Source organism: Pleurodeles waltl, chromosome 5, assembly GCF_031143425.1.
Source record: "Pleurodeles waltl isolate 20211129_DDA chromosome 5, aPleWal1.hap1.20221129, whole genome shotgun sequence".
NCBI lineage: Eukaryota > Metazoa > Chordata > Amphibia > Caudata > Salamandridae > Pleurodeles > Pleurodeles waltl.
In genome coordinates this window covers 1,035,926,069-1,035,941,807 of record NC_090444.1, presented here as the reverse complement: position 1 = coordinate 1,035,941,807, position 15,739 = coordinate 1,035,926,069, and the positions used below count along the sequence as shown (strand labels likewise).

The 15,739-nt window shown below is 44.5% G+C and overlaps 1 protein-coding gene across 2 annotated transcripts in view; it reads left to right on the top strand.

Annotated features, from left to right (window-relative positions):
* AHI1 (Abelson helper integration site 1) overlaps positions 1-9,053 on the top strand; it is a 922,284-nt gene extending 913,231 nt beyond the window's left edge. For both annotated transcript variants that reach the window (XM_069235204.1, XM_069235205.1), the window contains exon 25: positions 8,680-9,053. In XM_069235204.1, the coding sequence (XP_069091305.1) occupies positions 8,680-8,917 (238 nt within the window). In that variant the 3' untranslated portion in view covers positions 8,918-9,053. The remainder of the gene's footprint in view (positions 1-8,679) is intronic.
* Positions 9,054-15,739: the final 6,686 nt, after the last annotated feature.

Genomic DNA, 15,739 nt, shown 5'->3' with positions numbered 1-15,739 from the left:
GACCCAACCCCGTTACTAGCTCTCCTGGGATACGTCACGCACATACCTGTCACTACGCCACTATGTTACAATTGGTCTTCTTCTAGGAAAATGGGAGATAGCAATCCACTTGGGTAGCAAACATCCCCCTACAACAAAAGCTTGTATCACAAGCTTAATATACTGTGATACCAACAGTAAACTATTTGCATCCCTCCAACCGCCCACCTCTAGGCCAAGAGATATCTGACAACCTCTCCGAGATTATTTTCTAACTCTGGAACTGCAAACCCCTCTTTCATTATCTGTGTAAACTGTAATTGTGCATGTCATTCTCCTGCACTTTTGTTGTTTATGTCTAATATATGTGGAGACACTGTACCAATGTATGCTATACTATTGTTGCTTCCATCATACAGTGCAAATATACTCACCTGTGTGGAAATCCATGTCTGTTTTGTGTGGTATTTTGAATACACGAAAATTGAAAAATAAACTTTAAAAATAAAAGTACACAAACTTTATGAAATTCTAAATGTGTAGTTGTAACTTTCAGTTACAATTTAATTAAAATTACTATAAGTAGCAGGCTTCGTTACACACATTTTTCAGTTCGCTAGCCAGACAACACTAAATATTACTTGCGAGTCTACTATGCACTGTGTTATCACAAATAATGATACTCCACTGTACAACAGCTGTACTGCACGACACTACACTCAACAACACTGAACTATACAACACACTACTCCACTGTATGCCACTACACTATGTGCTACTGTATGACACTCTACTCGAGGACACTCCACTTCACCACACTCCATTTCATGAGTCTCCAATGGACAACACTCCACTGTACAACACTCAGCTTTACTGTTTAACATGCCACTGCACTGACAATACGCTGCTTCACTCTACCATATTCACTCGACGATACGACACACCACGCCACTCCACTGTGTGCTACATCATTCCACTCTACTCAGTTCCACACTATTGCACTCTACAATACTCCACTCTCTGACACTCTCCTTCACTGTACTTTACTACACTCCACTTTATGACACTCTGATGAATGACACTCCACACTGCAATTCAAAACACATTTTTATTAAAAAATAAAAACTATTAACATACAGTAAAAAAAACAAAGATTAAGGATAATTTATAGTTAGAAATATTTTGTGTTCTTTCTATACAAACCCAACTTGAAATACACAAACATTAAATATTGTAAAGTTATAATGATAACTTTAATTTATAATTTATGCACCACCTTCAAATTACTAAAAGTTGCGCACCTCTGAACACAGTTGTCACCTCCTTCGCCACATTGCATTAACTATAACTCATGCCTTTTCCATGCACGGGTTAAACTGTGGCATACTATGTCACTTACAGCATGTGAAATCATAGCATTCATAGCAACACTTATAACTTGTCAAATTACATGGTTAGTCACAACACAGTGCATGGTAGAGTGGTGAGTTATAATTAATGTCTGGTTAGCGAGCTGAAAAGTGTGTGTAACTAGGTCCGCTACTTATAATAATTTGAAGGTGGTGGATAAATTGTAAATGAAAGTTATAACTTTAGATTTTCAAAAGTTTGCGTACATTAAACTTGTTTGTATAGGGAAAATAAGTTTAACTAAACATAACTAAGCTTTAATGTTTGTGTGTGTGTGTGTATGTATATATATATATGTATATATATATATATAATGTACGCCAGGGGCCAAGTGGTTTGTAAATGTCACCAAAACTTTGAAAATTGAAAGCACTGCACTGATCTAATTAAGAAGAGAGTTGAATGCTGCATTACTATGCCTTAACCATCCACAAACTAGCTTCCTCCCCTTATAACTGGTTGACTTTATGCTTGTCCTTACCGTATACAGTTATGTGCTGCGTTTTGGCTCCGTTCGCACTATGGAAGTGCCATATACATACATTAGACCGCTAGACCGCTAATTTAAATAAATTGTTTTTAGAGCTTTTTCTTAGTATTGCATTAAAATCATGAGTTACCTGTGGTATGTAAACGTAAATCCACTGCATGTTTTGTCTGCCAGACATTTCACCATCTTCACTGCTTCATAGGATTGCACGCTGCTACAGTTGAAAGTAGGGCAATTACAAATAAAGATAATGTGGAGGAAATATATTGGTAAACTGGGGCACTCTTTTAAAATTAAAAAAACAAGTGGCGTCACAAAGTTGCACTCCCCGTTAAAGTAAAACAAGAAGGGCTGTTAAGTGGAGTCACAAAGTTGCACTCCCCGTTACAAAGGAAAGAAAACGAGAAAGGCTGTTAGATTGAGATGAACCATAGAAGCCCATCATAGTTTCATTTTCCTGGTCACCGGCTCAGCCTGCCCCCATTGACCCAAAACATCACCCTTTCCCAAAAACAAAGGAAGTATTCCATAGAACAGACTTTAAAAAAAGAACTGCCAAAGTGAATCAGACTGGCTTTTTTAGTCTGTCTAAAAGAGAAAAGGGTCTTCTGCAATTTTTCTTTAATAAGCAAAATAAAAATAGCTTTCTGTATAAAATGTAATTAATGTGTGATGATTTGATGCCTTTTCGAGATGTAAAATGGTCCTTGACGCATTGGAATGCCAGAACTTCGAACGAAGTGGAATGATGCGGCAATGGCCAGTAGCATGCACTAAGAGGCTAGTTCTCTGCTCGGTGGAGCCAAAGACTACTGTGTGTACGTGTGAGTATGTTAACCCCTTCGCTGCCAGGCCTTTTCCCCCCTCCTGTGCCGAGCCTTTTTTTGGCTATTTGGGGCAGTTCGCGCTTAGGCCCTCATAACTTTTTGTCCACATAAGCTAGCCAAGCCAAATTTGCGCCCTTTTTTTCCAACATCCTTGGGATTCTAGAGGAACCCAGACTTTGTGGGTTCCCCAGAAGGAGGCCAAGAATTTAGCCAAAATACAGTGACATTTTCGGGCTTTTTCAAAAAATGGGAAAAAGGGGCTGCAGAAGAAGGCTTGTGGTTTTTTCCCTGAAAATGGCATCAACAAAGGGTTTGCGGTGCTAAACTCACCAGCTTCCCAGCTTTCAGGAACAGGCAGACTTGAATCAGAAAACCCAATTTTTCAAAACAATTTTGGCATTTTACTGGGACATACCCCATTTTTACGATTTTGTGTGCTTTCAGCCTCCTTCCAGTCAGTGACAGAAATGGGCATGAAACCAATGCTGGATCCCAGAAACCGCAACATTTCTGAAAAATAGACAAAATTCTAAATTCAGCAAGGGGTAATTTGTGTAGATCCTACAAGGGTTTCCTACAGAAAATAACAACTGAAAAAGAAAAATATTGAAATTGAGGTGAAAAAAAACATCAATTGTTCTCTACGTTTTACTCTGTAACTTTTTCCTGCAATGTCAGATTTTCGAAAGCAATATACCGTTACGTCTGCTGGACTCCTCTGGTTGCGGGGATATATAGGGCTTGTAGGTTCATCAAGAACCCTAGGTACCCAGAGCCAATAAATGAGCTGCACCCTGCAGTGCGTTTTCATTCTATACCGGGTATACAGCAATTCATTTGCTGAAATATAAAGAGTGAAAAATAGCTATCAGGAAAACCTTTGTATTTCCAAAAAGGGCACAAGATAAGGTGTTGAGGAGCAGTGGTTATTTGCACATCTCTGAATTCTGGGGTGATCATACTAGCATGTGAATTACAGGGCATTTCTCAAATAGATGTCTTTTTTACGCACTCTCTTATATTTGGAAGGAATAAATGTAGAGAAAGACAAGGGGCAATAACACTTGTTTTGCTTATCTATGTTCCCCCAAGTCTCCCGATAAAAATGATACCTCACTTGTGTGGGTAGGCCTAGTGCCCGCGACAGGAAACGCCCCAAAACACAACCTGGACACATCACATTTTTTTAAAGAAAACAGAGGTGTTTTTTGCAAAGTGCCTACCTGTAGATTTTGGCCTCTAGCTCAGCCGGCACCTAGGGAAACCTACCAAACATGTGCATTTTTGAAAACTAGAGACCTAGGGGAATTCAAGATGGGGTGACTTGTGGGGCTCTGACCAGGTTCTGTTACCCAGAATCCTTTGCAAACCTCAAACTTTGGCTAAAAAAAACCATTTTCCTCATATTTTGGTGACAGAAATTTCTGGAATCAGAGAGGAGCCACAAATTTCCTTCCACCCCGTGTTCCCCCAAGTCTCCCGATAAAAATGATACCTCACTTGTGTGGATAGGCATAGCGCCCGTGACAGTAAACGCCCCAAAACACAACGTGGACACATCAAATTTTTTTTAAAGAAAACAGAGGTGTTTTTTGCAAAGTGCCTACCTGTAGATTTTGGCCTCTAGCCTCAGCCGGCACATAGGGAAACCTACCAAACCTGTGCATTTTTGAAAACTAGAGACCTAGGGGAATCCAAGATGGGGTGACTTGTGGGGCTCTGGCCAGGTTCTGTTACCCAGAATCGTTTGCAAAGCTCAAAATTTGGCTAAAAAAACACGTTTTCCTCACATTTCGGTGACAGAAAGTTCTGGAATCTGAGAGGAGCCACAAATTTCCTTCCACCCCGTGTTCCCCCAAGTCTCCCGATAAAAATGATACCTCACTTGTGTGGGTAGGCCTAGCGCCCGTGACAGTAAACGCCCCAAAACACAACGTGGACACATCACAATTTGTTTTAAGAAAACGGAGGTGTTTTTTGCAAAGTGCCTACCTGTAGATTTTGGCCTCTAGCCTCAGCCGACACATAGGGAAACCTACCAAACCTGTGCATTTTTGAAAACTAGAGACCTAGGGGAATCCAAGATGGGGTGACTTGTGGGGCTCTGACCAGGTTCTGTTACCCAGAATCCTTTGCAAACCTCAAAATGTGGCTAAAAAAACACGTTTTCCTCACATTTCGGTGACAGAAAGTTCTGGAATCTGAGAGGAGCCACAAATTTCCTTCCACCCAGCGTTCCCCCAAGTCTCCCGATACAAATGATACCTCACTTGTGTGGGTAGGCCTAGCGCCCGCAGCAGGAAATGGCCCAAAACACAACATGGACACATCACATTTTTTCATAGAAAACAGTGCCTACCTGTGGATTTTGGCCTCTAGCTCAGCCGGCACCTGGGGAAACCTAGCAAACCAGCGCATTTTTGAAAACTAGAAACCCAGGGGAATCCAAGATGGGGTGACTTGTGGGGCTCTGACTAGGTTCTGTTACCCAGAATCCTTTGCAAACCTCAAAATTTGGCTACAAAAAACACGTTTTCCTGACATTTCGGTGACAGAAAGTTCTGGAATCTGAGAGGAGCCACAAATTTCCTTCCACCCAGCGTTCCCTCAAGTCTCCCAATAAGAAATGATACCTCACTTGTGTGGGTAGGCCTAGCGCCCGCGACAGGAAATGGCCCAAAACACAGCATGGACACATCACATTTTTTCATAGAAAACAGTGCCTACCTGTGGATTTTGGCCTCTTTCTCAGCCGGCCCCAGGGGGGGCAGAAATGGCCTAAAATAAATGTGTCCCCCCCCCCCAGAGTGACCCCCCCCCCAGAGCGACCCTTGCCTACGGGGTCACTCCCCCTGCGTGACATTGGCGCCAAAAAAATATCCCCTTGCCTAGTGGTTTCTGCCCCCTTGGGGGCAGATTGACCTAAAATCGGCCAATCTGCCCCCACGGGGGGCAGAAATGGTCTAAATACAATTTGCCCCCCAGGGGAGCGACCCTTACCTAATGGGTCGCTCCTATCTCTAAAAAAACAAACAAACAAAAAAAAAAAAAAAAAATTCCCCCCCCCCCCCCCTGGGAGCGACCCTTGCCCACGGGGTCGCTCCCCCTGCGTGACATTGGCGCCCAAAAAAAAATCCCCTGTGCCTAGTTGTTTCTGCGCCCACGGGGGGCAGAAATGGCCTAAATACAATTTGCCCCTCCAGGGGAGCGACCCTTGCCTAAGGGGTCGCTCCCCATCTCTAAAAAAACCAAACAGACAAAAAAAATAAAAAAATTGCCCTGGTGCCTAGAGGTTTCTGCCCCCCGGGGGCAGATTGGCCTAATATCAATAGGCCGATCTGCCCCCAGGGGGGGCAGAAGTGACCTAAAATTAATTTCACCCCCCCCCCCCCCCCCCCCCCCCCCCGGGAGCGACCCTTGCCTACAAGGTTGCTCCCCTTGCGTGATGGCGCAAAAAAAAAGATCCCTGGTGCCTAGTGGTTTCTGCCCCCCTTTGGGGCAGATTGACCTAAAATCGGCCGATCTGCCCCCAAAGCGGGCAGAAATGGCCTAAATACAATTTGCCCCTCCAGGGGAGCGACCCTTGTCCAAGAAAAGAAAAAAATGATCCCTGGTGCCTAGAGGTTTCTGCCCCCGGGGGGGGGGGCAGAAACGGCCTTCCCAAAAAAATGCCCCCCCCCCCCCCTTGGAGCGACCCTTGCCCAAGGGGTCGCTCCCTTATGTCAATTTCCCCAACAAAAAAAAAATCCCTGGTGTCTAGTGGGGTTTGCTTGCAATCCGGCTTTTGAAACCCTGGGAGAGACTTCAAAGGGAAGGAAATACATTTCCTTCCCTTTGAAGCCTCTCCGGGCCTCCCCCAGTGATTGAAAGAGAAATGCTGAGCATTTATCTTTCAATCGTGCTAGACGCAGAGCTTCCAGCGCGATGGGGGAGACCCTGTGACTAATCAGCGCACGCTGACGTCACAGAGGGGGTGGGGGGGGGTCGGGGTGGAAGGGGAAGGGCTTCCCCTTCCATCCCTGACTTTGGGGGGTTGGGGGGAAGCACACAGAGGGGGCGAGAGCGCTCCCTCTGGGCTGTGTGCCGAGGACGTAGTGGTTACGTCCTCGGCACAGCAGCACTGTGCCGAAGGACGTAATCACTACGTCCTCGGCACAGAAGGGGTTAAAGAATTGGTAAAAATAGATCTTACAGACAGCTGCCTTGTCAAGTCAGATCTAAAAAAAAAAAAAAAAAGTACTCTGGGGAAAGCACTTCAAAACAGCCACCTCTTTGTACGTCGATGACTATTGGTCAGTGAGAGGGCCTAGAACTGTTGTGTTGCATCCATCGGGGTTCAGTGAAATAAAAAATTGAAATAGTTTCAAATGCAAAACATGTGTAACACACTTGTTGATGAGGTAAATTAAACTGTCAAATATTAAGGCCCTCATTATGAACTCGGTGTGAAAACCCGCCGAGTTCAGCGCTGGCGGTCTACAAAAGACCGCCAGCGCATTGAAGACCCTGCCGGCCACATAGGAACATTCAGCTGGGCCGGCTGGCAGAAACAGTGTTTCCGCCAGCCGGCCCAGCTGAATGCAGGGCCTGTGCGTTGACGCCGGTTCAACATGGAGCTGGCGGCAATGTAGCAATGCGGTGGGTGCAGCAGCACCCGCCGCTCATATCCATGCACTTTGGGGCTGTGCACGGGGGGCCCTGCACTGCCCATGCTAAGTGCATGGACAGTGCAGGGGCCCCGAGGGGGGCCTGAGGCACCCATTCCGCCAGCCTTTTCCTGGCAGGGTAAACCGCCAGGGAAAGGCTGGCGGAAACAGGTACATTATCTGGTAGGCAGCGCTGCTTGCAGAGCTACCCTGTCGGATATGTAACTCCACCATCGCCAGGCTGCCTGGCGACAGAAGCCTGGCAGTGGCAGAGTTACGCCAGTGACGGTTCTGCCACGTTTATTACATGGTTGGTCTGGGCCGCCATGCCGGTGGCGGTAATTATCACCACCGCCGGCGTGGCGGCCCAGACCTCCATGTTCATAATGAGGGCCTAAATTTGCTTTTCATGTGGAAATGTATGCTTAGTATAGTTAATGCATGCAATCTGCAGTGCGTGTTGCCACATCGCTCCATGTACTTTAAGGACAATATTTGCAGAGGTGCGTGCGTTTTCGTTCAAGAAAGCTTCGCATTCTAGAATCTCTTCCCTTTGTTTTTATCTGACCCAGGTGCACTAGCGCACTTGAAAGCAGTGATTACAATAAGGAAATCCCGGAATTTAGATGCACATGCTGTGCTTCATGTGTATTATTCTTCCAAAGAGGCCAAGGATGATTGGCTTGCAGTGTGCACTGTTATCTAAAGGTGTGTTTTATATTAAGAGTAATGATTACAGAAGAAAAAAAACGGAAGATTTCCTTCACCAGTGGAAGTGTGCTCTCCAGAGAGAGACTGAGCTCTGAGTGGTCATTGAGGTTCCACTCTTTTCTAGCTTCATATAAGATGTCCTCCTCAGATGGGCTCACAATAAAGTGAACATGATACCTTCATCAATCCACTCAAGCACCTCTCTGTCCGTATCCGTCTGCGCGCCTGCCCTTGTGTTGTCTACCGCGTGTATGTGTGAGCGAGGGTGGTCGTATGTCAGGCGTTGAATGCACGTGGATGCCTTTAGGTGTGTGTTTGAATCAATGCAAGTATGTCTCTGTGTTTATATGCGCAGATCTGGTGGTCTTCGCACATGGGTCCCTGTAGATTCTGTGTGCATTGGGTACCTGTATGTCTGGTGGTCTTTGTGCGTGGGTGTCTGTCAGTACTGGCGCGCTGTCCCCTTACATACACGTGTGATCTGTGTCAGTCTGTGCATGGGTGTTGCGGGCCTCTGGGTCGCTTATAGTATTTGTCTGTACTTGCTCGTAGCCTGTTTGTAGGTTTGGAATAGCATACCGGCCATATTGAGCAATCTTTCTTTCTTCCGTCCTAGTGCAAGAAATGGGAAAGTGAAGAAGATGCAGAAGGTGGAGGTGACAACCAGCAGCCCTCACAGAGAGCCGCTCGGCCTTCAGGAGCCCTCAGACACCGCAGCGGGCGCTGAAAACAGCCCCGAGGTGACCAGGGAAGCACCGTTTAAAAAGAAGAAAAAGAAAACTCCGAAGAACGAAGCCACAGCTGGAAGCACTAATATTGCCTTTGAGCCAGACACTTATCACGGAAACCATTGACCCCACGATGGGTCTGGTGTCGAGCCAGCACCCAACGTGGCATTCTCTAAAAATATCTGGACATTGTAAAGAAGACACCCTATATTCAAGGAGAAATAAACGAATGATGCTAAAGTGGCTGACGTCTGAATCCGTGTAGGGCTGTAGGTGAATATGCATTTTATCGAACGTCTGACAGCTCATTTGCACTTTTTGTTGCAAGGGGCAGGTGTTGTCGACAGTTTGTTGCGCAGCACCTTGCTCTTTGTTGACTTTCAGGCCCTTTCCTCCCTTTGCAGGGCCGTAAGCGAGTCACTCGCGACAATGACCAGAAACATGCAGAATGTGACTTTTGCTCCCATTTCGGTTTCGATAACATGCTTTCCTTTTAATGTTTAGCCAAACACCCAAAAAATAGCGTCTTCCCTGTGTTCGGTTTCCAAAGCAATAGATGACTGGCACGTCACAAGACTGAGCGGTGTTCTTTTTGGAGAAACGCATTTTAAGATGCTGAAGTCTTAAGTATTCCACTCAGTATTTTTAATCGCAGTAGGCCTCGTTACTGCTGTAGTAACGTGTGAAAATATCACTGTACAATACAAATACCATTTCCGAGCGGTCTGGGGTCGTTCTTTGTGCCCAATAATTACGTTTCCGGTGCGCAGTAAATACTTGTGTGCGAGATCTTTCTCGCTAAATGTCGGCGAACATTCGACCTCTTTTGCACAGTTTTGAGTTCGTTATTTCCCCCAACAAATACCCTGCATAAAATTACCGGCGCTAAAATCTGGACCGAGCGTTATTTTCCCTTTATCTCACAGTGGGCACATACTGTAAAAGTGGGAGCAAAATCACTCGTGCCCGTGTTTTCTCATGGCGTTCTACTAACATCAGCCTGAGATTTATCGACCTCAGAAGGATGAAAAGCCGAGTTATCACGCCATCAAACGTGTGGTCTGCAAGACCATGGCTGTGCACAGTTCAATTTAATGTTGTATGACAATGTGAAGGTTATGACCTCTTAGGAGCTTTTATGCTCAGCATTGCTACTGTTTTTCACATAGTACCGAGCCTGTACTGCTAACAATGCCCTAGCACCCGGTAGCAGCACATATCCAGGGAGGTTCCAATGACAACTGATTGCGGATTTAAAGAATATGGTGTGACAGGATGCAGTAATGATGATACCGGTTCATTGCGGGGCCTGTGAGACTCAGGTTAACACAAGCAGCAAATATCATAGGACTGTAGCCCAGTGTCAAGGGATACATCGGTGGTAAAGTCCCTCTAGCGATTTGCAGATCCGCACTTGTAACAACTGGTACAATCAGATGCTGAAGCAGTATAATTCTATTAGAACATACCGTCCACCCAGGGTAGAAATGTTCTAAATTAAAAAGAGTGAAACAGAAAGACAAGCGAGACTGGAATTTTAGAGCATGTGGTTATACCAGTCATTGTTGGCCCTCTGCTGCTCCATTGTCTTGTGCTTTGTTGTTTTGTGAACGACCACAGTGGTTCAACAAAGGAAAAACACATAAGAGAGCTAAAAGATATCATTTGTCACAACATCTTTGTGTCCAACATCCTTCAGGTTCTGCTTTGCAGTGAAAAAAACAGATGACTTCGAACATCTAATGCCGCCACGCACACCCCACAGAAAAAATGCTGTTATGCAGTTTTCTTTTTCACAATACAGGTGCTTCGCTTATTGTATGTGTAAGTGCAAGCTCCTTCGCGTCTGGTCAGTTGGCACAGGGCCAAGTATTTCTGAAGAGTGGCTTGCTCGGTCAGGGAGACTGCCATGGTGAAGTCGAGATATGGCTGATAAAACCACTTGTTGGATGAATACTTTCTAACTCGAGTCCTTTTATTTCTGGGACTGGTGGGAAGCTGTCATTGTCGAAGTAGTGGCCAGTTGTCATGCTGTGAGGTAGCAGGACCACGCCATGGCCCATGTTGACAAGATGGTGATGGAGCGACGTGCATAGTTTGCACGCACTCACTTGTTCACAGTACCATGCTGGTACTGTGAACAAGTGAGTGCGTGCACATATGTTTTTTAGGGCACGCTACAGAGGGGCGAAGTTTGTCGCATTGTAACAGAGTGGAAAATACGACAACACTGCTTCAACGCACATATTTACTGACAATGTCCAGTTTGGTAACGAACACAAAGCATTCTCTTAACAGTAAATACAAAAGAATACATTATTTCAAAAGTACCTTATCGAATCACTTTTAAAGATAGACCCGTCTAATGGTCTTCTTTGTAACCAACATGGGAAAATAGGTTCACGACTTTATTCTTCTACTGGACAACTCCTTCGCTCAGATCCCTTGTTTGAACCCCCTTCCTTCGCATTAGACTACAGACACAAACCTTTTGTTACAGCGAACATTCACCAGTGCTAGCTGATGGTGTCCAGCCTTATCAGAAGGGATGTAGGAGGTCGAAAGAAGGCTCCACAAGAGCTGATGACATTACTTTCTGTTCTTCTGTGCTTCAAAAACCTACAGTCTGGCGCCGGCAAGTTTTTGATCTACTTTTTCATAGATTATTTTTCTGTTCTTGTTTTATTTCTTTAGGTGTTTCCCCCCTCTGAGTTTTTGAGCTTTAAGCCATGTTGAAAATGCACTTAACAAATGACAATCTACTCTAAGTGCTCGATGTTCTTTTGAAAAAGGCACACCTTAAGCAACCTAAGGCCATTAGACCTCAGGAACCAAATAATACACGACTTCTGTGACGGAGAAAGGCTTCAAGCTTTGATCTAGAGGCAAGTGTAGGAGCCTTTCCCCATAGGCGGTACCTCCGAGACCTGTGCCTACGTTTTTATTAGAGGAACAGCTTACCTACCTTCAACCAATCAAACAGTCGTACAGCGTGTTGCTGTCACCCCTGGGGGTATTTGAGCGCCTGTGTGCAATGTCTCTGTGTAGAGCCAGTTCTTGAGTCTCCTCAGTTTCTGTCAGATAGATTATTGCCTTCCTCTCAGAGTTTGCTAATAAGATTACAATTTGAGTTTCCTCTTTTGTACCTTACTGTGGCTTCTCCATACGTTGCCCTTCGCCTCTGTGAAGTGACTACAGTAATCGAAAAACTGACATCACTACCTCTCGTGACGTCTTCATTGGACCTGTAGGGGTGGCCGAACTTGCACAGCGACACCTGGCGTCAGTGAGGTGCCGTACCTGCATGAAGAATTGTATATTAAGGGTGACGCCTGGGAAGCGTTTCACATACGAAATCTACGTGAAAACGGTTAACCATCAGAAAAAGCCATACCATAAGTAAATACCTTATTCCTTTATGGGGCATAGCTCTTGCACTAAATAAAAAACATGCAAGACTATATTTTTTGTCTTGATAAATATTTGTAGCATTGTTCTTAAAAAACCACACTCACATACAGCAGGAAATGTGGATTCTCCTTTAATGTACCTATATAGCGAATGAAGGAAAAGTTTTTATACAGAGGTGTACTAATCTATAAGAACATGTTATAGTTGTTGCTACTGTGGCAGCCGCATTGGCAAATTGGTTCATCTGTATTTTGACAACAATGTTTTTACTATAAAAATACGCAAACCTATATTTTGTATTTGTATAGTATTTATTTGATTTGCCGTGGCACATCAAATATTTTTTAAATCTAATTCATGTAACGGTACATGACCTACATTTATAATAATATTTGCATTAACTTATTGGTCCTGATTTCAAATGCTTGTGTTTAAGACAATAAACGTAATACTTCATAGCTATCTTTGCGTTTTTTTCTTATAGTTTACTTTAGTTCCTTCTTTAAGAAGAGAAATACTAATTGAAATAGGATATCAGTTTACAGGGTGTAAGTATATGTGCAAATCTTTCCCATTTTTGATAAAAAAGAAGTGAGAATAACAGCCTTGTGCATTGATCCGTGGACGTTTCTTAGCCAGTAACCGCAAGCCGTAGCACAGTATGATCCTTGCACATGTGCTAAGTGCCAACATACTATATAAATAAGTCTGTCCTCTGTAGTGCCCCATGAATGACATTTCCTCTGCTGTTGTGGTTTACTTTTGCTTTTTGACTCCAGTCAATCAGTTCTTTGCACTTAAATTACCGTCACATTATGGTCATGCGGAAGGCCATAGCATTATGAAATCCTACAATATATTTTTTTTATCAGTGTTTCACTTCCACCTGTGTAAAAATAGACCAGAACGTTGTCTTTTAGAGCATGATCTGCTTTTTCTTGAATTAATCTACTCTCTTCTTTGCTTCTGTTGAGGACACACCCATGAATTGAAGCCCTTGGTGGGAATAGGGTTAATTTTAAGAGGAGCAAGGGTTGTCCTCCTTGCTGATGAGCAGATAGCTTTGGAGACACTCACACTTGAAATGTTAGTAGCGTGTCTAATCTGTTTCTGTGTTCATGAACAACGCATGATTATCCAAGGTTTCAGCATGGTCAGCTACTGATAAGCATGGTCTACATCGTTTTTGACTGCCCATTTGAGCATGCTACGACTGCTGTTGCAGAGCGTCTTTCTTCTGACTTGAAGATTAGTACTTTGGCAATGAGCCCACTGCTCGCACACCTTATAGTACTTTGGAAAGATGAGCATTGATTACTCAGAGTGATCAGTTTAATCGAAAGGCACCATGGAAAAGTAAACAGGAACCACAAGGGAAGTTCTTTTCTGTCCCACCTCTTGGACTCATGCTTTGTCGGACTCACTGCAACACGTGGAATTGGTCAGTTAATGAATATTCATCTTGTGCCCTTAAGACATAAGGTCTTATATACAAAATGTCAAAAGTAGATAATCAGAAGGTTGCAGTGGTTTCAAAGGCACTTGCATCCCTCTCAAATTCTCAAGTGCCTTTCAATACACTCTGTCCCCACACACACATCTCCCTTTTAATGTTTATGTAGCTCAGATGCTAAGTCTAGAGCACACATCTTATGTCATCTTGAGTACTTTAAAGGTTTTCAACCAATGGGCTGTGCATGATGTTGCCAAGAAATTAGATGTATTCCTTTTAATAGTGTGCCAACTTGTGAGCATGTCTTCTCAAGAAAATACTCAGTCTAGCACAGCTTCTTCTTATACAAAGTGTATTTATCCTATGCCTAAGCGATAGGTACAGTTCCACACAGAATGGTAACTTTCAGTAAAGCTGTTCATTAGAGCTTGCTGTGCCCTGTTCTATGTGTGCGGCGAAGCATCATACATGCACCTCGGCCATGCGAATGTACATCTTGACTAGTTAGCTCTTTTTCACACATTAGTGTGGATGTGCGGTCGTGCTCTTGTACTCTCCTGGCTTTGTTTTTCACCCTATTTTTCTCTTCCTTTCTCACAAAGGATTTATGCTTCAATACTCTGGATTTAAACCATGCAGATTGAGCCAAATGACGTTCACAGGAATTGCCCTTCATCCCCTGTCCATCTCCTTTCTGTTCCAACATCAGGTGCAGGGCTGAATTTTGTGTTTCCACTGCTACCAAGCCCTTCCTGAAGTGTCTATGGCGACACAATGTAGTCCAGATACCGACCTACACGTGAAGTCAGATTTTGTCCTCAGAAAGAGGAGTCAAGAGCTGAGTGCAGGGCTCATAAACCATGTGCAGCTCCCAACACTTATTGAGTAAGTGAGGTAGCAAGGCACCCTGTCTAGAATGTCTCTATTCTTGTTTGGAGGTCTCCTCACTGATCCTCTGCAAGTGGTCTAAGTAACCCTACGTTGGTGAAGGTACATGACCAATCCTCTGCATCTAGTAACGTGTTTTTGCTGTATCCAGATCCGTTTGTCTGTGGTGCTAAGTGACCACGAAAAGAGGAGGGCCATTTGACCTGACTCCCTTTATGCCTTGGTGCAGTTCCTATTGCTCCTGTCTTCTTACCACTGATGAAGATGTGGCCAAAGAAACAGCGCAGGCACTCGGCTATATCGGTCCCTAGCGAGTTTCCTTCTTCTGTGAAATGCCAGGGGACGTATTGTTGGGGAGAAAACGCTGGATCCTTCAATTGTACCATGTCCCCTACTACATTACATTGTCCCACACGCTCGTTTCTCAGGGGACAACAAATTTCCTTGCGGTCCCTGGCACACCCCCAGGGTCAGGTGCATTCTTTGTTTCAGCAAGCGATTCATTTCAGAAGGCAGCACAGCTTGACCCCTCCAAGCCATCAGATCAAAAAAAGCTAGACAGTTGTTTGGACTGATATCGGACTACTTGCGGTGGGCAGGGACAAAGGGCAGACAGAGGCTACTGGAGCCCAATCGTGGTGGCAGAGGTAGTTTGCCACTGGTGTTCTGGGATCCGTCCTGCTATATCTGGTCCTGCTATATCTGTGAAAACTGGGCCAAATACAATCACATCTGCACTTCAGTATCAAAGGGTAGCGGGCGAGAACAGTCACAGGCTTCTCTGGGTGCTAATGCGGAAGGCACGAGCTCAGAACGTTCCAAACAACCAGCGCAGTGCTTCTGTGTTTTTTTTTTTTTTTAGAAGAAATTGAATTTAATTGCACATCACTACTAGATATTACAACATCCAATTTAAAGCCCCGTCAAGATTCCCCTGTGGGCACCAAAACCGCTCCCCCTTCTCTCTGTGCTCTTTCCCACCTTGGTCACCTTGATTCCAGTAACATTATAGACGCATGCATTAGACCCAGGTGCAGATTGTATTCCCCATAAGTTCACATCCATAACCAATTCACTTGTGCTTTTATCCCTGTGTCATAGCAGGTAGGAAACAAGTCTACATGCTTACCTCAGGGCATTGCTGTGGCTTGGTCTCAGGCCTGCAGTATTTTCACACAGTCTTGATGGCAGTTGCT